This window comes from Eublepharis macularius, chromosome 6 (genome assembly GCF_028583425.1).
Source record: "Eublepharis macularius isolate TG4126 chromosome 6, MPM_Emac_v1.0, whole genome shotgun sequence".
Taxonomy (NCBI): domain Eukaryota; kingdom Metazoa; phylum Chordata; class Lepidosauria; order Squamata; family Eublepharidae; genus Eublepharis; species Eublepharis macularius.
Window position 1 is genome coordinate 7,754,609 of NC_072795.1, and position 23,381 is coordinate 7,777,989.

The following is a 23,381-nucleotide window of genomic DNA, read 5'->3' on the forward strand; positions in this document are numbered from 1 at the left end:
TGCCTGAAGGAGCAGACGTGGGATTGGAAGAGACGAGGCCGAAAGGGAGGGGCAGATGGAAATCTGGGGACTGTGAAAGCGAACACACCCGTGGGAAGGAAATAGGAGGATACTTCTACTCATATGCCATAAGACAATAGACAGCTACTATTTGGTACCCAGATAAAGCTGCAGCGAAATGTTGGCTCTAAGCACCATCTTTAGCCTGCTCTTTCTGTGCTACCTGGTGGTACAGTTTGTAAAGCTGCAGAGAGAGAAAAAACAACTTCCACCTGGACCAGCTCCTATCCCAATTCTTGGATGTTTATGGCAACTGAAATTCTTTCGGTTAGAACGTGATATCCTGACAGAGGTATTTCTACTTCTATTGTGTGATCAGTTGGGTATTAAGCTGGGAGAGGTTTATTGGCAAGTGATGTTTCAGGGCTCTTACTGGTTAAAACCATGGCTCATGTGATTTTCCAGCATTGTGCAGGGGGTTGGACTAGATGACCCTACAGGTCCCTTCCAACCCTATGTTCTATGATTCTATGTTCTTTTGCTGGTGCTATGGTGCAGTTGTATGTTAATCAAAAGGATTGTTGTAGTGATGGGAACTCTTTCCCCGTTGGACTCTGCGGTCCTCAAACACTGGGCTACATGGAAGGAAATATCTCCCTGTGGCTTTTCTGACTATGCAGTCACCTTCTCTTCTACACAAACCAAGGGAATAATGTAGACCATTCCTTTGGTATTGATAAAACAATAGAAAATGTCAGCAATAATAAACACCTTGGAAGGGGAGACACTTGTACTTCTAAAACCAAGACGGTTTATTGGAAGGACAATTGGTTAGTGGTTTATGATCCAAACAAGCTATAAATAATGCAACGAGAACTTGTGCTTGTATTCCGCTTTTCTAGACAGATTAGTGCTCCATTCAGAGCAGTGAACAAATTGTTTTTATTATCCCCACAATCCAGCTGGGCAACTGGGACTGACCCAAGGCCACCTGCAGAGGTCATGGCAGTAATGGGATTCGAACCAGCAGAGTGCCGATTTGCAATCTGACCACTTAACTACGGGATGAGTGGGGGGACCGTAGTGAGATATTACACAGCAATGGAACAAAAATATGTTCCACTCAGTGCAACTGCTCTGTCCAAGTCCATCAACATACAAATATATAATCTGGCTAGAAGTAGACCACAAAAGCATCTTTAAAAGATGGAATCCTTCAGTTAAAACCCAAGGTCAAACAAAATATTTTGGCCTAGCATCTAAAGGCCAGTAACATAGCTACCAGTTGAACCTTAAGGGGGGAGGGGCAGGGCTTTTTTTCAGCTGGAACACGGTGGAATGGAGTTCCGGAACCTCTTGAAAATGGTCACATGGCTGGTGGCCCCGCCCCCTGATCTCCAGACAGAGGGGAGTTTAGATTGCCCTCCGTGCTGCTGAGCGGTGCAGAGGGCAATCTAAACTCCCCTCTGTCTGGAGATCAGGGGGCGGGGCCACCAGCCATGTGACCATTTTCTCCGAGGGCAACCCACTGAGTTCCACCACCTCTTTTCCCAGAAAAAAAGCCCTGGGGAGGGGTATTTCAAAGGTGAGGTGCCACCACTGAAAAAGCTCTGTCTTCGGTTTCTACCCATGTAAATTCTGTAGGTGGGGCACAGTCAGCAGTGCTTGCAAAGATCTTAAATTATTTATAATCTTCATTATCTTTGTACTTTGCTTTTGACCTTAAAGTACTTAATAATTCCAAATATGATGTATACAACATTCCCTCACCGTTCCTCAAGAAGAGGTCAATCTGTAAATCTGTTCAGTAATACATGAAGAACCTTGCTTAAGTGCAGAATGGGGATAGCTCAAACCACCTTTAATTTTCGAGCATATGTATCCCTTAACTTGGTAAAGGGGGTTGCATGTGTATGTTATGTGCCATCAGTTGCTTCTGGCTTATGGTGACCCTATGAATTAATGACCTTCGAACCTCCTAACATTGACAGCCCTGCTCTGGTCTTTTAAAACAATGGCCAAACTAGTTGAGTCTGTGGATTAGGGCCGTTTCCAGATGGCTTACCTGCCTCCGGAACGTCGCGCCATGTTGCGGGGAAAACACGAAATATCGCGTTTTCTCGCGCGAGTCTTGCACGACGTCGCGCGATGTCGTGCAAACTTGCGCGAGAAAACGCGATATTTCGCGTTTTCCCCGCGACATGGCGTGATGTTCCGGAGGCAGGTAAGTCATCTGGAAATGGCCTAGGTGGCCATGGGAAATTGGTTTGGGGTTTGAAAGGAAGAAGTGCATAATCCAGCACTGCTCCCGTCCTCGTAATCTCAGGATTAAAAGAATGCTGGCCTAAATTCGCACTATGTAGGGAATGGCGTTGGTAGGGATCCCAGGTCCCCTGGTGGCAGTGGGGGATCTCCCATTCCCACCCTCCAAACCCCACCACCATCACTTGGCTGGCAGGGAGGAACGTGAGGCTGGGAGTGACGTCATCACATTGCCCAGGGAGCGCTCCTGCGCTTTGCGGTGGGCCTATTTGGGCCCCAAACTGGCTGAATCAGGCCCATTTGGGGCCCAAATCAGCCCGCTGCAAAGAGTGTGAGCATTCCTGGCCCCTGCACAATGATGTCAGTTCCTGGAAATGACATAATCACACCACCTGGGGAGTGCATGCACGGTTTTTGCACTCGCAAAGCTATCAGGTTCCCCTGCTCCTGTTGGGAGGGTAAGGGGACCTGGTAAACCTAGAGGGTGGTGCAAAGGTAAAATTGAAAGCGTCCCTCCAGTAAGCAGGTACGTTCATATTAAAAACTGCAGAAAACCAGAAAGTGGAGTGGGATGGCGGTGACGAAGAAAGGCCAGTTGAAAACAAGATCTAATCAAAACAGTAAGTCATCTGCTCAGAGTGGGCGAAGAACGTTCCTACTGGGAGATAGATAAGTAAAGTAGGGTTGCTCTAAAATCAGATCTAATCTAGAAAAGTGCTCAGTGAAAAATGATAAGTTGATCTGATTAGAAAAGTATGGAGGCATGGATGAATTAATTAACACCTGTAAGGAATGGAAAATGTTAGCAACACCTATAGGGAATGGGTCCCGAAATGGCCAGCCTTCTAAGTAGACCTATGCGATTGCCTAGGGTGCCAGAGGGTGGGCTGGGGGATAACATGGGTACCAAATGATGGAGTATATTCAATTGGGGGATGAGTTAAACATGTTCGATTGATATAAAGGGCTCTGAAAACGGCCCAACTATGGCTGGATCATATCTGTTTGCTCTCTGCCCCTCCAACATTGTATCCCACAGTAGGGTGATTAGGGACAGATCCTATACACACTTACCTGGAAGCAAGTCTCACGTTGGCATAGGACTACATTCTAAGGCAGAACTCAGGCTGTGCATATAGCAGCAGGCTACGTTTGGGGTGGAAAGGTGATGGGCAAATGCTTCCAATAAAAAAAAATGCGTTCTTACTGAGTTCTGTCTCTAGAGATGAGGAGGAGGTTTGGCTCCCATCCAGATGGGATGCCTAGGTACATCCTTTTTCTTTCACTTGCATAAGTGAATGGCTGCCATTCTTCCCTATAAGAAAATAAACATGCACAGCGCAGAAGTGAAGTCAGGCAGAAAAGGACCTAGAGGTTTGCTGACAAAGAGAAGGGGGATAAGCGAGAATGAAACATTGCTGGATAGAGGTACTGGGGGAAAAGAACAGCGGAAAGGTAGAGTAGGAAGAGGAAAGGAAGAGTGGCAGGGAAATCTGACCAGGGTGGGCAAATAACAACTTTCACATGTTCAAAGTGCTTCACTTGCATTGTCTTCTTTGAGTCCTCGCGACAGTCCTGTAAGGTAGATCAATCATAGGTCTTGCAAATGGGAAGGTGGGCTCAAAAAGGTTTTATTTATTTGTTTACAATCAATGACCACCAAGAATCACTAATGTACAGCCACAGCACTCCCAGAAAAATGGGAAACACATCAAATTTCCGAAATATAAAACATGAAACACAGAAAACACATCATAAAATTTAAAGAGTCCAGGAGCACCTTTAAGACTAACTAACTTTATTGTAGCATAAGATTTCAAGAGCCACAGCGCTCTTTGTCAGATGCATTTGATGAAGAGAGCTGTGACTCTCAAAAACTTATGCTACAATAAAATTGGTTAGTCTTAAAGGTGCTACTGGACTCTTTACTGTTTTGCTACTACAGACTAACTTGGCTAACTGCTCTGGATCTATGACTATAAAATTTAAAAATACAAATTAAAACCGTTAAAATGTCGAAATGCATCGTAAGATTTAAAATACACATTAAAACATTAATACCATACTAAAAAGGAGGCAGGATAAATCTCTATGTAAAACCTTATTGCTTGCTGCGAAAGTTTATCACGTAAACACAAAACTTGGCTATAAGCCTAGTAATAGTTAAACTTCCATCTCTCAAAAATTTCTCCAAGGAGGCCTTATCGGCAAGAGTCATTGGTCTGTCGAGAAGGGGAGAAATGATATTATCTCGTGATTCCTTGTAAAAGGGGCAGACATGTCCTCACGATTCTACTTCACTCATAGTGCAAGGGCAAAATCTCTCTACATACGGGATCTTTTTCTATCTCCTTTCTAAGACCATTGACGGCATAGCCACATATCTATCCAGGGTAAACGCCCTCCTGTGGGAAGGGACATCACGTTGGGGGCTCAAAGAGGTTTGGCCAAGGCCATCCGGCAAAGTCAGGGGAGAGGAGGCTTTCAGGGACTCCCTGTTTTGTAGCTCACTCCCTTAGCCATCAGCAAACTAGAACGCAGAGATGGCGCAACAGACGCCCTTCAGCATTACCTGTGCACTTCCCTATGAAATTTCACATACCTTTTGCCAGTTTATAATCATAACCCTTCTCTGCCTCCTGGGCTAGGCTAGGCCAGGGCTTCAGAGCACTTCTTTCAAAAATAAAATCCCACACAAACACACACCCAGACTTGAAGCCCTGGTGCCAGGCCTACTGCACATTTTGATCTCCAGAGGTGAATTATTACTCAGCGTGCAAAACTGAAGCACATACTATTGCCGGGGCAAATCCTTGAAAAGTGCTATGTCAGGGCTGATAGAGACATTTAAACAGCCCAGGAGCAAGATGAGCACGGGCCGCTCTGCGGTGAATTTAGCAACATACACTCCTCTATCATCCTGTTCTGCAAAGTACAAGCTATGTAATTATTTAATTAATGTCTTAATATGTTACTTTCCTCACTGAGATTCAAGGGGATCACACAGTGTAAGTCTATTTTATCAAAGGCGAGGACATTCAATAAATATTACATTATTAGTTATTACATACAAAGTTCTTCACGGCTTTGGTCCGGCATACCTATGGGACTGCCTCCCTCCCTTTGTTCCTCCACGGCAGCTTTGCTTATCTGAACAAGGTCTCCTGCAGGTGCCAGGCTGCACATAGGGGAAGTCAGCAGCAGCCCGTACACGGGCTTTCTCTGTGGTGGCCCCTATCCTGTGGAATGACCTGCCTGAGGAAGTCAGAAGAGCCCCCACTCTCCTGGCTTTCCATAAACAATGCAAAATCGAACTATTCAAAAAGGCTTTTTACTCAAATGGGAGGGCTGTATTGTAGGGAGGGGGTCTCAGGTGCTTCACTAACGAGCTGGGGATCATATACTTTCATCACTATTTTTGCCTTATATATTATCTTCTGCTTTAAACATGTACTCCTATGTACAACCAGCGCTCCATGTTGTCTAATGTTAGTCCTAGAATTGATTATGTTTTGCTCCAGTATTTTTGTACTCTGTTTTTTATCGTTGCTAATGCTATGTCTTTTAAACTTGTTTCTGTTTACCTTATGGTATTGTATTGAAATGTACTTGATATTGATTGTATTAACCTCATACTGTGTAATCCGCCTTGAGTCTCGGTGAGAAAGGCGGACTATAAATAACGTAAATAAATAAAAATGCAAAAGGGTATGGATTGCAGAATTTTGAAAACAAGCATAGAACCAAATACAGATATGAAACACAGCAGAAACAAAATGTAAGTAATTTGACATGATGTATTAAACACCACAGAAACTCCCAGTAAGAACATATCTACACCAACAGATAGTACCCAGTAGTACAATATACAGTCGGTGTCCCTTTACCAAAGCATCTCTTTGAGCCATTTCTTACCGTACAACCATATTCCCTGAGTGGAAAAGCCTTCCTAAATAGTTCTGTTTTGCATAGTTTGTGAAAAAAACGGGAGAGTGATAGCTCTCCTGACCTCTTCAGGCAGGCTGTTCCACAAGATGGGAGCAACCACAGAGAATGCTAATTTTGCATATGTGCAGGGCTGTAGCTGCAGAAGATCTTGTTGAGTGAAGCTGTCATAGTGGAACAGAGAGAGAGGCAGTCCGGCAGATATGTGGGTCCAGGGGTCATTTCGTAGAAAAAGAGCGGGAGGAACTCATTAGCATAACTCATTAGCATAACCAATTAGCATATGCCACGCCCCTTGCTATCACCAGAAGTGTGTCATTGGCATAACTGATTTGCATATGCCACACCTCCGACATCACCTATCCTGGCTGTTTTGGAACCAATCTTAGCCATTCAGGGCCGAAATTGGGCCCAAAATGGCAGAAAGGGGCTGAAAATGGCTGAAAAGGGGCCCAGAATGGTCAGGATCGGGCCGCTGCTGAGCGAGAGAGTGATTCACCACCTGTCAGAGGCCCAATCTGGGCCGTTTCAGCCCCAATCCAGGCTGAAACGGGCCCAAAATGGCTGAGAGTCAGGTGGGTGGGGCCACCTGACATGTGACTTCTTTGAGGAACTGCCGGGACTGCGTTTCTGTGTGTTCCCCCTCAAAATGAGCCCTGTGTGGATCCAAGACCACGAAAGACTTTGTGTTCGCCGAAACTTTGAACTAAGCCTGGTAACTGATGGGTAGCAAATGGAGCGACTACAGAATGGGAGAGAGATGCCTGCTCCACCTAACTCCTGATAATAATCAAACTGCAATGTTCTGCACCATCTGGAGTCCCTGAGTTGACTTTGAGGGGAGACCTACATGGAGTGCATTACAGCAGTCTAGTCTTGATGTTACCATGGCATGTATCCAGGTGGCCAGATAGGCTGTATCCAGGTAAGGGGCCATCTTCCAGGCTAGTTTGAGTTGCGGGAAGGCCTTTTTTGCAGCTAACTGAAAATAAATTGACCTCAGTGAAAGTGATTGTTGCAGTTGCTCTTGGCCTCAGATCAGGTACTGAGCCTCCTCACTGTAGCCTGACCCTTAGGGAATCCTCTTTGGTCTCCTCAAGTGCTCCCTCTGGCCAATGCTGTTCCTCCAGAGTTGCTGTCATCCAAGTGCCGGCTTTCACACCCATGTGCCTTCTGTGTCCCCTATGCCTTTGCCTTGGGATTGCCTTCGGTCCCTGTGACTGGATGTGTTGTCCCTTCCCATTTAGGGGACCACAACCCAGAAGAGGTTGGGCAGCCGGGCTAGGGCCATCTTCAAATGTCTTACTGGCCATGCAAAATCTCACAAAACTGCTGGAACGACGGCGTCTTCCTGGTGCGATTTCCCGTCATGACTCCGGTTTGTGGCGCAAATTGTGGCAGGAAGATGCTGTCGTGCCGAGAGTTTTGTGTGATTTTGCACAGCTGGGTGAAAATAGCCTGAGTAACTAATGGAGGAGGGGCTGGGCCAGGGCCAGGTGTCTGATATTTGGGGAACTGTTTTCCTAGAAAGTCCCCCAAAATACCAGACTCTCTGGGTCAAAACCAGACACCTGGCAACCGTACAGGCCACCAGGGTGGTCACAGACTACTGCCCTTAAAGTGCCTGTGGTACCCTCCACCTGTGTATGACATCATGACAAAAAGTCCTTACTGAAGTGCCAATACTGTGCTGTATATCCGGTGCTGTATAGTGAAAGAATAGGGCTGTAATGTGAGCTTTCATCGCTGGAGTCATCCATTATGTTGCCATTGGTCCTTCATCCAATAGATGATTAAGTGGTCTGTCATGAAAGTAAAAGGATTACATAATAAAACAATTGTAAAGAGTCCAGTCACATCTTTAAGACTCACCAACTTTATTGTAGCATAAGCTTTCGAGAGCCACAGCTCTCTTCATCAGATCTGACGAAGAGAGCTGTGGTTCTTGAAAGCTTATGCTACAATAAAGTTGGTGAGTCTTAAAGGTGCTACTGGACTCTTACTATTTTGTAACTACAGACTAACACGGGTAACTCCTCTGGATAATAAACAATAGTGCAATAAACTCATAGCCCACTTAACTGCTAATACTTCCTTTTGTAGTGTGGAATATATAGGGCTCTTAGGCCTAGACACTGTATTACTAAATACCTCATTGTTCTGCCCCATGGTGACCCAAAGCAGCATATATAATTCTTTCTTCCCTTACATCTCTACAACAACCCTATAGGGGAGGTTAAGCTGAGAGTGTGTGATTGGCCCAAAGTCATTCATGGCAGAGTGGGGATTCGAACTCATGTCTTCCAGGTCCTATTCCAATCACTACACCACACTGTAGTGTATAACAGGAGCCTGACCTTGTTTCTGTGAGAGGAAAGTATCTAAAATGTCAAGCCAATGAAAACCCGCTAATTCAAAGGGGTTTAAAAAAGAAAATGCTGCCCCACCCTAAAAAATGTTCTGAAATTTAACAGTTTGTCTCCTCCAAACAGAGACTTTATTTTGCGCTAGAAGAGGGCACCCCTCTCCTACTGTTTTCTCCTAAGAGATCAATTATCTATGGGAGATAAAGGCATTAAAAGCAGAAGTCTCAGCATACGATGAAGAAGAACTGGAAGGGGACACACCTGATAATTAGGGTTGATTACTGGCCTGATATGAACAGTTTTTCCTGTTTCTCTGCTGCTATCAGACGCAAGGATGGTCCCCCCTCCCCGTAAGAGTGATGAGAAAGAGAGCGGTTTTTAAATGTTTGTTAATTACTCAGTGCCTCTTCAAAGCATTCTGCTGCTTGAGGTGGAACCCCTCTGCCTACCTCTTAATCATCCACCTCTACTCTGTATCACCTACAGGGTTTGCTTCCATGAAGGAGCCAACCTCTAGGTGTGTCCTTGAGATCTGCTAGAATTACAACTGATCTCTAGACTATGGAGATCAGTTTCCTTGGAGAAAATGGCTGCTTTGATGGGTGGACTCTCTGGCAATATACCCTGCTGAGGTCCCTCCCCTGTCCAAACCGCATCCTCCCCAGACTGAAACCCCAAATATCCAGGAATTCCCCTACCTGGAATTGGCAACCTTAGCAAAGAGCGCCTTGTTATCTCCCAGGATCTCCCCCAATCCCAATGGTCTTCTCCACCACTTTACTCTTAGAAATTGGTTTAGTGGATCCCAAATCTGGTGGCTAACAAGGATCATATTTCGTGGCTCACAAGTTGAACAGGCCTAGTCTGGAAGAAAAGAGGGCAGGCGCATTAAACGTTTGTATGAAGATTTCCCCCCCCCCTTTTAATTCACCTGTGCTTTCCTACAGGTAGCTAAGTCCCACGGGGACATTTTCACTTTGTGGTTTGGTCCATCCCCTGTGGTTATATTAAATGGATTCCAAGCAGTGAAGGATGGCCTTACCACCCACCCCGAAGACGTTGCTGGCCGTCCAGTGACCCCTTTCTTCCGAGCTATGGCCAATAACAAGGGTAAGTTTATCACTTGATAATGTGGGATATTTATTCTTATAGAACCTTGTTAGCAGTTTCATACTCAACGGATCACATTCTGAAATGTAGAGCCAAACTACAAGTGTTGCCTGACACAGGTTGGACCCTTGTCAGCTTCCCTCAATTTTTGATGGGAAATGAAGGCAGCTTGGCGGAATGCTGGACAAGTGACAGTTGAAAAGTCGGTTGGACAGCAGTCGGAGAGCCAAGCTGCAAGACCAGGATGCCTACATTTCCCATCAAAACTTGAAGGAAGCTGACAAGTGTCCAACTCGTGTCAGGCATCACTTGTAGTTTGGCTTGTAGTCCCATTATAAAATACAAGCATTCTGTTCTTCATAAAATGGATATGCTTCATCTCCTTAGTATGAAATTTGGCATGAGGAATGTTCTAGATGAAGCGTAAACTTCCTTCAAATTTCAGAGAATCCAGATGATGAATCACAGCAACTTAAATTTCGGTTGGACAAATGGGGGCTGTATGTTTCCCAACATTTTTTCCTTGTAAATTATATATATTCCTTGTGAATAAATTTAGAGTGGGGGTGAGCTCTATTAATGTGCTGCAGCCAAAATAACAAGAGAATATTTTACAGTGAAATCTTAAGAATGTTTTCCTGGAGTAATCCCCACTGAATATACTTGAGTCAGATTTGGAGTAGACCGCTTTAGGATGGCCTTACAGACATATTTTCCTTTGCACAAGCGATCCCCTTCTTGAAGAGCTATATTCAAATAGTATGCTTGATTACTATTATTATGAGAGCCCAAGGAATTCGTTTAATCAGGATATCAGTGTGTTGTGTTACATTGGAGAGCGCAAAGGAAAACAATCCAGCCCGAAAAATAATCTCATCAGAAGGGATGTTGGGCTTTTTCAAAAAGGTGAATAATGGGAGATACGATGGCAGTTTATGAAATGATGGACTGCATAGAGAAATTGGATAGATAGCCCCTTTCCCCCCTTTCCCATAATACTAGTACTTGGGGGCTCCTAATCTGATGGAATCTCCATGTTCAAAGGCAGTAACTTTCTGAACGTTGCATTAGGGTTCACAAACAGAGGAAGGATTTTTCCCCTTATCCTGCTTGAACGTTTTCTAGGGGCACCTGGTTTGCTACTGTGTGAGATAGGAAGCTGGACTGAATGGATCATGGGTCCAATCTTGTGTGCTATGGATAGTCCAGGATCCATGAGTTAAAATAGAGACTAGAGGTGAGCACGAACAACAGTATGAACGAAAAAAACCCACGAACAGCCCAATCTGCTGTTTGCAAACAAGCCGTTCGTGAGGCCCCATTCTGAGCGAACAGGTAGTCATTGCAAGCCTTGTTCGTTGCTGTTCATCAAGCCAGACAGTCTGGTACCTGCAATCAATTCCCATGGCAACTCAGGCAGGGATTGTCTGAACTCTGTCTGAACTCCTGCTATTGCCCTGGAAACCCCAATCTAAGCCCAATTTAGCTTGACAGGCAAGTCTTACTTCCAAGTGTGGACTGGAGCTCCAAATTTGTTGCATTTTGATTAGAGCTCCAAATTTCTGCATTTTGATTAGATCACATTTTCTAATTTTGGCACAGTTTCCTGTTTCCTTGAACTGAATTTTCCCCATTTCCCATTATTTCTTCATTAATAAATTAGTATCATACATAATATACCTTATAAGTGATGTACTCTGTACATATATACCATATCAATTGCACATAATAATATAACACCCTTTGTCCACAATGTAAACAAATCTACAAAATCAAGAGTGAATGTACAGGATTTTCAGTGCAATCCTAAACAGAGTTACTCTCATCAATGGGCTTAGACTGATGTAATTCTTAAGTTTGCACTGTTAAACTGTAGACAAAATATAATGAATCTATACAAAGAAGAAGAAGAATGTGCTATCAAGTCACGACCGACTCATGGAGACCCCAATGATGGCATGTTCAAGGCAAGAGAGGAGTAGAAGAGGTTTTCTATTACCGTCTGCTGTGTAGCAACCCTGAACTTCCTTGGTGATCTCCCCTCTAAATACTAACCCTGGCTGGTGTTGCTTTTAGCTTCCAAACTCTGACAACAGCAGGCTAGTCCGGGCTATGAGGCTGCTAGAGAAAATGTGCCATTAAGTTGCAACCAGCTCATAGTGATCCCAACCATGGGGTCTTCTTCAGAGGTCTCCTGTCCAAGTACCGACCGTGGCCCCAGACCAACTGAGCTCTGATGAGCTCCAGCTAATCCAGGCTAATCAGGCTGCTGAATATGTAAGCAACAAAACAAATACATAAACAAAATATATAAAGGAAAAAATGAAAATGAATGTTTCGATGATGGCTCAGCCTCCAGATGTGCTGCAATCTGTATGAGTTCTTTTTTTAAAACTTAGAAGTATCTACAGCACCATTTAACAAAACTTATTTTCAACGGCATCAGGTATTTTGTTGGCAACTGGCAGCACCTGGAGAAATCAGAGACGCTTTTCCCTGATGACCCTAAAAAGTCTGGGCTTGGGGAAGACGAGCCTGGAGTACCAGATCCAAGAGGAAGCCCGCCACCTAGTGGAGAACTTTAGGAACACTAAAGGTATCGTGTTTGTGTGTTTGTGTGCCATCATGTTGCATTGACATATGGCGACCCCGTATGGTTTTCAAGGCAAGAGATTTTAGAGGTTGTTTGCCATTGACTAACTCTGCCTTACAACCCTGGCCTTCCTTGTAGATCTCCTATCCAAATACTGACTAGGATTAACCCAACTTTACTTCTGAGATCTGATTATATCAGTTTACCTGGACCAATATGGTATAGCTGAAGAAATGTGTACTTTTCTTTATTTTCCTCTCCAGGAACATGCCTTCTTTGTTTTTTTAAATAGGACTCGACCTGTAAAGAACAGGGAAGCAGAGCATTGCGCTAGATGGTGTATAAGGCCCCTTCCAACTCTATGATTCTATGACCTTTGGGACTAGATTATGGTATTGGTCAGCCATGATCACTGTCTTTGTCTCTTGAAAACTCATACTCTGGAAATCTTGTTTGCCTTTAAGGTGCTACTGAACTAGAAACTTGCTCGTAAACATGTCATGATAAATGAGTCAGAAGCTACCCAGTAGGTACCCAGTAGTACAACCCACAGTCCCTGTCCCTTTACTGAAGCCTCTCCCTGATCATTTCTCTACAGCCCTGCCCTCCTATCTGTGTTAAATAGCCATCCTGAGCAATTCAGCTTTACATAGTTTGTGGAAAGCTAAGAGACAGGAGCTTTCTAAATCTCATCAGGCAGGCCATTCCCTAAGGTGGGTGCCACAGCAGAGAATGCATGTGTACAGGCAGTTGTTGATTTTGCCCATTTGCAGGAAGCCATGAAAAATGCAGTTAGTATAAAACACTGATACTACTCCTGTACTGACCTTGTGAATATTGTGTTGCATTGACTGAATATTGGGTGTTGTATTGTCTGCTTTGCTGAATGGATACCGTGGCATGTTCTACGGTTGTATCCCTCAGAAACTGAGTGCTGAATTGGGAATTACCAGTTCTTCCAAGGTGATACTGCATATAATTGATCACATGTATTCGCACATTCTCTCCCATGCTTCTGATTAAACTCTCATTATCTGACTCAGCACTTCATCTTCAGGAGAAGTTCATTTTTCTGCCTCTCCTCCCTGTTGTTTTGAACATTCTACCCTTTTAGCCAGTCTCCTTGTACGTCTCAGCACCCTACAGTGCTTTGCTCGTATATCACACCTTGCATTCTTCCAACAGGCTTTGTTTCCAAAACTGATTCACAATCATGCTCATGTGTTCCCATTTCAGGAAAGCCCATGAATCCGTCTTTCGCCCTCACGCTTGCCGTTTCAAACGTGATCTGTGCTGTTGTTTTTGGGCATCGCTTCTCCAATGATGACAAAACCTTCCATCACCTGCTGGAGGCCATGGAATGTATTTTCAAATTTGGAGGAAGTCTCTATCATCATGTAAGCATCATGTCTTTATTTTCCTTTTCCTCTTTTCAGAAAGATGCAGAATATTATTAGATGATTTGCAATGAGAGAGGGGGTCTCGGCAGAATGGTGAAGGTAAACAAACTGAAGCTTAATCCAGACAAGATTAACTAACGAACGAATGAACGAACAAATGAACCAACGAATGAAATAACGAAATAACTAACAAAATAACTAACAAAATAACTAACAAAATAACTAACAAAATAACTAAATAACTAAAAGACTGGCTGCGGCATCCAGTGGATTGCATATATTTATTAAAATGCCTAATTCTGTTGTTGTAGAATATAGAAAAGTGGAGAGCTCCTCCGAGTCTGGAAAGCTACCCAATTACAAAGAGAAAAACTTCGGAGGTACACTGGAAATTAAATTAATAAATTTTTATATATTTTTTTTGTGTGCAGAGTACAAAATGCCAAAATATAGGCACTTTGGCACTTTGCACTCTGCACAAAAAATTATAAAAATTTATTAATTTAATTTCCAGTGTACCTCCGAGGTTTTTCTCTTTGTAATTGGGTAGTTATAGAATACAGAGCAAAGATGGGAGGTGCACAGAATGTGACGGAAGGGCGGGGGAGAAGCTGGCTGCTGGTTGTTGGAGGAAAGAAAAGGGATTGGAGAGGGCTAAAAGAGAGGAGTGAGGACCAGAGGAAGAGAAAGTATGAATGAACATTGAATATTCTGCAAGATGTCAAGAAGCTGAGCCAGAGCAGACAAACTGATAGACTATGGTTGTTGTGGGTTTTCCGGGCTGTATTGCTGTGGTCTTGGCATTGTAGTTCCTGACGTTTCGCCAGCAGCTGTGGCTGGCATCTTCAGAGGTGTAGCACCAAAAGACAGAGATCTCTCAGTGTCACAGTGTGGAACTTCAACAGGAAAGAAGAAACCTTAAGAATGAACAGAGCATGGTTTCCAGTTCTGAAAAACACCAGGCTAACAAAACACTCTACACCCGACAATAGCCCTGCGGAGAAGATTAGCACATCAAGCACCAATCCATATGCAAAAGAACCTCCTCAGGATACAATGAAGCCTCCTGCCATTAGCATTCCACACCCTGGGAAACTCTTACAGGATGACTCAGCTCAACCCCACCCCTCCTGAGTAGATATAAATGACCTGCCAACACCTTTTCCACACTGTGACACTGAGAGATCTCTGTCTTTTGGTGCTACACCTCTGAAGATGCCAGCCACAGCTGCTGGCGAAACGTCAGGAACTACAATGCCAAGACCACGGCAATACAGCCCGGAAAACCCACAACAACCATTGTTCTCCAGCCGTGAAAGCCTTCGACAATACATTGATAGACTATGGTTGAACCAAAACTTTATTAAATAGCTGAGCTTCATTTTGTTTCTTGTTTATTTACTGTTACAACTGCCAGTTACTTGGCTTTCTTACCTATTTGCATCCATAATAAAACACAAAATAGCTCGTACCCACAGGTCTAAGACTCACAATTTAGTCTGTCTCTCCTCCTTTGTAATCAATTAAGGCGTGGCACTGTTTCTTAGCATCGCTCATTGATGTACCCTTCTGCAGCTATATGATGTCTTTCCTTGGCTTATGCGCCATTTGCCAGGCCCTCACAAGAAGACGTTGTCTTGCTGCGAGTCGGTGTGCTCGTTCATCAGGAAGGAGATCAGCAGCCACCAGAGCAAAGGAGATTCGGATGAGCAGCAAGACTTCATTAATTATTACCTGGCTCAAATAGAGAAGGTCAGTGGCTGCTAGATGCTAGAGCTCTTTTAAAGACTTAGAGTGCTTATTGCTTTCACTTTTGAAAACAATTCAGGTTGAGTGCTCCTGCATGGTGGTGGTGAAACTAGACAGAGCTCTGAACCTGGCAGTCTTTTTTGGTTACTGCCACAAATTCAGAAGAAATCTAGAAGGCAAGAGTGAAGATCTGGGTCAAACACTCTTGCCACTACACCACATTGGCTCAGATGACAAAAATGGAGACAATAGCAGGTTGGGAGGATGAGCGTTACGGTATTACATCCCTGCGGAGCTGCATCTCCTCTGCAAATTCCGCCCTCCCCAGGATCCACCCCCTAAATTTCAAGGAATTTCCCAACCTAGACTTAATGTTGAACTAGAAAATTCCTAATCCATCCACAGTTCTTCACGGTACCTGGCCATGCACTAAGTAATTTGATTTTTTTTAATGTTTAAACTTTGCCATTTGAAGAGACCCCATATATGATTTCTGTGGCCATCAATGGGCATATTGCCAGGTGGGAAGGCCTGAACATAAGAACATAAGTAGAGCCTGCCGGACTGGACCAGCGGTCCATCTAGTACACCATCTGGTACCATACAGCAGCCAACTAGGCGCCCTGGAGGGCCAAACCAATGAGCCATAGAGGTTAAAGCTTTCCTCTGAAACTGTCTCCCAGCACGCAAAGATTTCTTGCCTCTATTTATGATCCAGAGGAGTTATCCATGTTAGTCTGTAGTCGCAAAATAGTAAAGAGTCTAGCACCACCTTTAAGACTAACCAACTTTATTGACGCATAAGCTTTTGAGAAGCACAGCTCTCTTCATCTGATGCATGATAGTGCTACTTGACTCTTTAATCTTTACTGGACTGATTGACAAAGAGAGCTGTGGTTCTTGAAAGCTTATGCTACAATAAAGTTGGTTAGTCTGCAAGGTGCTACTGGTCTATTTACGATGGCTCTCTTTACTCACCGTGGCTATTAGCCATTGATGGACCTCTCTTCCATGAACGTGTCTAACTACATTTGAAAGAAATCTATACTTGTGGCCATCACTATGTCCAAAAGCAGTGAAATCCGCAGAGTTAATTATCCATGGAGTAAAGAAGTATTTCCTATTGTCTGTCTGGAACCTACTTCCCAACAACGTCATTGGATGCTCTCAAGTTCTAGTATTATGGGAGAAAAAGCTCTTCTATCCACTTTCTCAACCCCATGCATAATTTTATAAACCTCTATCCTGACTCCACTTAGCCGCCTTTTTCTAACCTGAAAAATCCCAGAGACTCTTCAGCCTTTCCTCCCAGGAAAGGTGCTCTAAACTCTTAATCATTTGAGTTGCCCTCTTCTGCACTTTTCCCAGCTCCGCAATACTCTTTTTGAAATAATGTGACCAGAACTGCACAGTATTCCAAATGAGACCACACCATAGCTTTATACAAGGGCATTGCAAAGTTGACCGTTTTATTTTCAGTTCCTTTCCCAATGCATGGAATTTTACAGCTGCAAGTATTATCTTGGAAATATAATAAACCCTTTTTTCCTTTGTGTTGTTGTTCAGAGCAAAGATCAGCCGAAACCAGCCTACGACGAACACAACATGATCCAGAGCATATTCGACCTGTTCTTGGGTGGGACGGAGACGTCCAGCACCACGCTCTACTGGGCATTGCTCTATATGGTGGCTTATCCTGATGTCCAAGGTGAGTGGAGAATGCGATCCATTATGAATCCTCCATCATTTTGGAACCTTAATAATAATAATCGTAACATTCGATTTATATACTGCCCTTCAGAACAACTTAATGCCCACTCAGAGCGGTTTACAAAGTATGTCATTATTATCCCCACAACAATAATCACCCTGTGAGGTGGGTGGGGCTGAGAGCACTCCTAGAAGCTGTGACTGACCCAAGGTCACCCAGCTGGCTTCAGGCGGAGGAGTAGGGAATCAAACCTGGTTCTCCAGATTTGAGTCTTGCCACTCTTAACCACTACACCAAACTGGCTCTCCTTACAAATGGCAATGCAATGATTGGCAATGGGACAGAAGAAATACAATGAAACACTGGAAGCCAAAGTGGCATAATAGTTAGAGTGTCAGACTAGGATTTGGGAGATCCAGGTTTATTTATTTAATTAATTCATTTAAAACATTTATATGCCATATTCCCTAAACTTTCACACTTATGTACTGGCTAATTAAGTAACGAGCCCTGATTGGTTCTTGGAGTGGGCTGATGGCTCCCATCACTGTGAAGAAGCCCCTCTGTTACCAAGCAGCTTACCATTTTACCACATTCTACCACTTTCTAGCTGGACACCATTCAGTCCAGTTCTTCTGACCAGCTATGCTAACCTTGTAATCATTGCCAGTTACCAGCTATGGAAGATGAGAGCTTCTAGCTCCATGCCCACTCCAGGATGCCTACAGTGAGCTGGCATGGGTGGACTTGGTAAGAACAACCTACCTTGGAACCAACTCAGAGAATGTTTAGATAGTCAGATAGTCATCTTAGATAGTTTAGATAGTCAGCACCTACTGGTGGTCCCTGGCCCCAGGGAGGCTCAATTGGCTTCAACCAGGACCAGGGCCTTTTCAGTCCTGGCCCCAACCTGGTGGAACTCTCTGTCTGAGGACACCCGGGCCTGCCAAGATCTTGTCTCCTTCAGACAGGCCTGTAAGATGGAGATGTTCTGCCAGGCATATGGTTGAGGCCATCAGGGTTTCCACCAAATGAGCCTCTCTCCCGGTCTCCTCTATATCTGTAGGGGGTATTGACCATCTACCCCCCATATATGAGCGATCACACATGGTTAAGCCACACCTCCACCTCCATCAGACATTATATGGTTTTTATATGGTGAGCAGGTGTTTTATTAGAAAGCTGTGTTAATTTATTGTGATTTTTATCTTGTATATTTTATCTTCTGTTGTAACCCGCCCTGAGCCCGCTTGCGGGGAGGGCAGGATATTAGTAGTAGTAGTAGTAGTAGTAGTATAGTAGTAGTAGTAATAGCAATAGTAATAAAGTAGTATTTTAGCCAGATAGAACATAGATAGAATGAGCAAGCTGTTATTTGTTTTTGCCTTGCCTAAATGTCTTTATGAGCAGTTTCTGCCTAGCACACACTCCTGTGTTCTTCCTGTAATAAATCTCTTTATATTTTACCAGCCAGTGTCCAGTGTTGCTTGGTAAGGAGGTACACACACTCATAAAAGAACCCAGAAGCAAGGGTGCTTCAAACTAACGGCCAGAACTCTTAGGGCCAAGCTACAAGTGACGAATAGGGGTGTGCAAGCCAAAAATTTTCGGCTATAGCCGAAAGTAGAAAGCCGAAAGAAGATTCTCTATCATTAAAGCCGAAAGCCGAAACAAGAATCTCTTTCGGCTTTCGGCTTTCGGGATTCTTTCGGCATTCTTTCGGCATTCTTTCGGCTTTTTTCTATGGGAAAATGCCTCCGTCTTCCCGGACGTCTGGGGGAGGCATTTTCCCACAGAATAAGCCCAAAATTGGTGGGGACCTTCCTCTAACCCTTCTCTAACAACCACCCAAGTTTCAGACAGATTGGACTTTGGGGGGCCATGTTATGGCCCCCCAAAGCAGGTCCCCCCATCCTCCCATAAGAAAGCGAAGGAGCAGCATATTGTTAGCATGCTGGTGCTCATCTTTCTTCATTATTTCCTATGGGGAAAAAATGAAGAGGCAGGCTTCCTTTGCCAGGGGTGGCATTTTGCATGCAAAATGCCCCCTTACCCTCAGGGGCCCTTCTCCCACCCCTCCTCCCACCCCCCACCAAGGCTCAGCCTGCTCCCACTTGGGGGGGCCATTTCATGGCCTCCCCAAGTAGGTGCTCTAATCTCTACCACTGACAGCTGGGGGAGGCTTGTGTTGCCAGGGGTGGCATTTTGCATGCAAAATGCCCCCCAACCCTCTGGGGCCCTTCTCCCACCCCTCCTCCCACCCCCCACCAAGGCTCAGCCTGCTCCCACTTGGGGGGGGGCATTTCATGGCCTCCCCAAGTAGGTCCTCTCATCCCCTAAAGTCCACCCCTTACAGCCCCACACAAACCCAATTCCCCCCCAGCTGCCACACACAGACCCAAATCCCCACATTAGCCCCTCACAGACCCAAATCCACCCCCACCTGCCCCACACCCATAACCCCAGGAACAGGCTGGCAAAGGCCAGCCCTCTCCCTTTGTTCCCTATGCTGGGAACTTCTAAACTCTCTTTCCCTGGGCAATTCTGCACAGCCCAGGGGTGCCACAATGGTGGGCACACTTCTGAGTGCCAGCTGGTCCCTGTGAAAGAGCACCTGAACCACAGACACCCTCCCTCAAATTCCCCCACCACCTACAGAGATGGCTGGCCAGCCAGCCCCATTGTTCCCTATGATGGGAACCAACTGCACAACAAAGAATAAAACAAGAACAACACAAAATAAAGTTTAAAAAAAATTATTTTCTCCCTTCCAAAGTACAAGTAGGCAAAGCATTATGACACATTACACCAGCAGTCCCCCACACAGAAAAATTAAAACAAAACTCACTTAACATCAGAGAATCACAAAACACGATTCCTGTCAAAAACACTTTATTTCTTGAACAGCTTTAGGCTACACAGCAGGGGGGAACACCAAAGGGCATGGCAGCACTATCTTACACAAAAATAACACAACTCACTTAACATCAGAGAATCACAAAGCACAATTCCTGTCAAAAACACTTTATTTCTTGATTTCGGTTTCGTTTTCTCAGCCATGCCGGACGCTCCTCTCGGCTGGTCCGGGAGGAAACGACCGGGCACCCTGACCGGGCGGCTGATCCGCAAGGATTAGCCCCCAGGACTCCCAGGGAGGGAGCCAGGGTCCGGGACGCGGCGGGAAGAACTCCCCGAAATCAATGCGGGGGGGGGGGGGGAATTGCCCGTTTGTCCCTATGGAGGCCGGCAGACGTGCGCGGTGCCTCGAGTGCCGCCGGGCAATGAGAAACGGCAAGTAAAAGAAACAGGCGGAAGCCTGTAAACAAGCGAATCCCTTCTGTTCTACAAGCGTTTGTGAAGGAGAGGTTGATCTGAAGAAGACTCGCTCTTCCCCTTCGTTGAGTTCCAGAATTTTGTTGGCGCCCCCCCCCCCCCAAAATGGCAGCAAAGAAGCAAAGTCCCGCTCTCGGTAAGTCAATCTCGGCTACCTTGCAGAAGGGGGAGTCGCTCGAAGAGTTGGTGCGCAGGGCGGTGGTGGAAGCTATAAAACCCTTTGTTGACAAGTTGAACGAAACTGATCAAAGGGTGGGCTTAATTGAAAGCGAAGTGAAAACCATTAAGGCAGCAGCGGGGGGGGCAGAGAAGTCTGCTCTGGAAAGTGCGTCACTTGTGAAGGCTACAAAAAAGGAGCTGAAGTTGGTGGAGAACCAGCTGATCGGGCTGCAGGTGGAACGAACGCAGACAATTTTGCGTCTCCAAAACGTGAAAGAGGAGGAAAAAGAGGATCTGTGGGAGGTGGTCTCGGAGCTATTGGCGATACCCGCGAGGACGACTAAAGAAGAGGTTTAAAGCGCCATTTTGGAGGTCCGTCGGGCTTCTTCAAAATATGCAACAAAGCGACAGTTGCCTCGTGAGATCATTATTGACTTTTCATCTAAAAAGATTCGGGACACCATCCTATATAACTCATACAATGCGGATTTGGACTTTATGGGTTTGAAAGTCAAGATTTTGAAGGACGTTCCATTTCTAGTCCGGAAACGGCGTTTTAAATATAAAAAGTTTGCAGCTCTTCTGAGGGACCATGGAATAAAGTACAAATGGTTATTCCCGGAAGGAATATGGTTCAGATATAAAGGTCAGGCCTATAAGATATTATCAGAAGATCAACTAAAGGATTTTGAGAATAAAAACCCAGAACTCTGCTGCACCAAGAACGAAGAAAAGGAGGAGCCGGAGGGGGGGGGAGGAGGAGGAGAGCATCGCAACAGCAGTTGCACAGAGAGAACTGCGTCCGGGACCTAGAAGGGGGAGGAAAGTTTAATCAGAATTTGAAATGTTTATTCTCTGTATGATTAACCACTCCATCATTATTCTATGGAGCTATTTTTGTATTATGACAGTATGAAGGGAAACATTGAAGTGTAGTGTTTAGTGTTTGTAGTTCATTCCCCCCCCTTTTCTTTTTCCACCCCCCCTTGTCCCTTCCCTCTCCCCTTTCCTTGTGATAGTCTGGTGTAGTGTTTTGTAGTTATGAAAAATAAAAAAATTTATATAAAAAAAAACCACTTTATTTCTTGAACAGCTTTAGGTTACACAGCAGGGGGGAACACCAAAGGGCATGGCAGCACTATCTTACACAAAAATAACACAACTCACTTAACATCAGAGAATCACAAAAGCACAATTTCTGTCAAAAACACTTTATTTCTTGAACAGCTTTAGGCTACACAGCAGGGGGGGAACACCAAAGGGCATGGAAGCAGTATCTTACACAAAAAGAACACAACTCACTTCACATTAAAGAATCACCCCAAAAAATTGCTGTCAAAAGCACTTTATTTCTGTAACTGCTTTAGGTTACACAGTAGGAAGGCACCACAGAGCAGGAAAGCAGTGTACTACACAAAAATAACACAACTCACTTCACATCAGAGAATCACACAAACACAATTGCTGTCAAAAACGGTGAAGTGGGTTGTATTATTTTTTGTAGTACATTGCTATCATGCCCTGTTGTGCCCTCCTACTGTGTAACCTAAAGCTGTTCAAGAAATAAAGTGTTTTTGCCAGGAATTGTGTTTTTTTGATTCTCTGATGTTAAGTGAGTTGTGTTATTTTTGTGTAAGATAGTGCTGCCATGCCCTTTGGTGTTCCCCCCTGCTGTGTAACCTAAAGCTGTTCAAGAAATAAAGTGTTTTTGACAGGAATTGTGCTTTGTGATTCTCTGATGTTAAGTGAGTTGTGTTATTTTTGTGTAAGATAGTGCTGCCATGCCCTTTGGTGTTCCCCCCTGCTGTGTAACCTAAAGCTGTTCAAGAAATAAAGTGTTTTTGACAGGAATCGTGTTTTGTGATTCTCTGATGTTAAGTGAGTTTTGTTTTAATTTTTCTGTGTGGGGGACTGCTGGTGTAATGTGTCATAATGCTTTGCCTACTTGTACTTTGGAAGGGAGAAAATAATTTTTTTTAAACTTTATTTTGTGTTGTTCTTGTTTTATTCTTTGTTGTGCAGTTGGTTCCCATCATAGGGAACAATGGGGCTGGCTGGCCAGCCATCTCTGTAGGTGGTGGGGGAATTTGAGGGAGGGTGTCTGTGGTTCAGGTGCTCTTTCACAGGGACCAGCTGGCACTCAGAAGTGTGCCCACCATTGTGGCACCCCTGGGCTGTGCAGAATTGCCCAGGGAAAGAGAGTTTAGAAGTTCCCAGCATAGGGAACAAAGGGAGAGGGCTGGCCTTTGCCAGCCTGTTCCTGGGGTTATGGGTGTGGGGCAGGTGGGGGTGGATTTGGGTCTGTGAGGGGCTAATGTGGGGATTTGGGTCTGTGTGTGGCAGCTGGGGGGGAATTGGGTTTGTGTGGGGCTGTAAGGGGTGGACTTTAGGGGATGAGAGGACCTACTTGGGGAGGCCATGAAATGCCCCCCCCCAAGTGGGAGCAGGCTGAGCCTTGGTGGGGGGTGGGAGGAAGGGTGGGAGAAGGGCCCCAGAGGGCTGTGGGGCATTTTGCATGCAAAATGCCACCCCTGGCAACACAAGCCTCCCCCAGCTGTCAGTGGTAGAGATTAGAGCACCTACTTGGGGAGGCCATGAAATGGCCCCCCCAAGTGGGAGCAGGCTGAGCCTTGGTGGGGGGTGGGAGGAGGGGTGGGAGAAGGGCCCCTGAGGGTAAGGGGGCATTTTGCATGCAAAATGCCACCCCTGGCAAAGGAAGCCTGCCTCTTCATTTTTTCCCCATAGGAAATAAT

At 45.0% G+C, this 23,381-nt stretch overlaps 1 protein-coding gene across 1 annotated transcript in view; it reads left to right on the forward strand.

Annotated features, from left to right (window-relative positions):
- The first annotated feature begins 178 nt into the window (after positions 1-178).
- Positions 179-23,381, forward strand: part of LOC129331983 (cytochrome P450 2J6-like) — a 28,575-nt gene continuing 5,372 nt past the window's right edge. Inside the window, exons 1-6 of the mRNA XM_054982709.1 lie at positions 179-352; positions 9,521-9,683; positions 12,130-12,279; positions 13,513-13,673; positions 15,252-15,428; positions 16,992-17,133. Of these exons, the coding sequence (XP_054838684.1) occupies positions 179-352; positions 9,521-9,683; positions 12,130-12,279; positions 13,513-13,673; positions 15,252-15,428; positions 16,992-17,133 (967 nt within the window). The remainder of the gene's footprint in view (positions 353-9,520; positions 9,684-12,129; positions 12,280-13,512; positions 13,674-15,251; positions 15,429-16,991; positions 17,134-23,381) is intronic.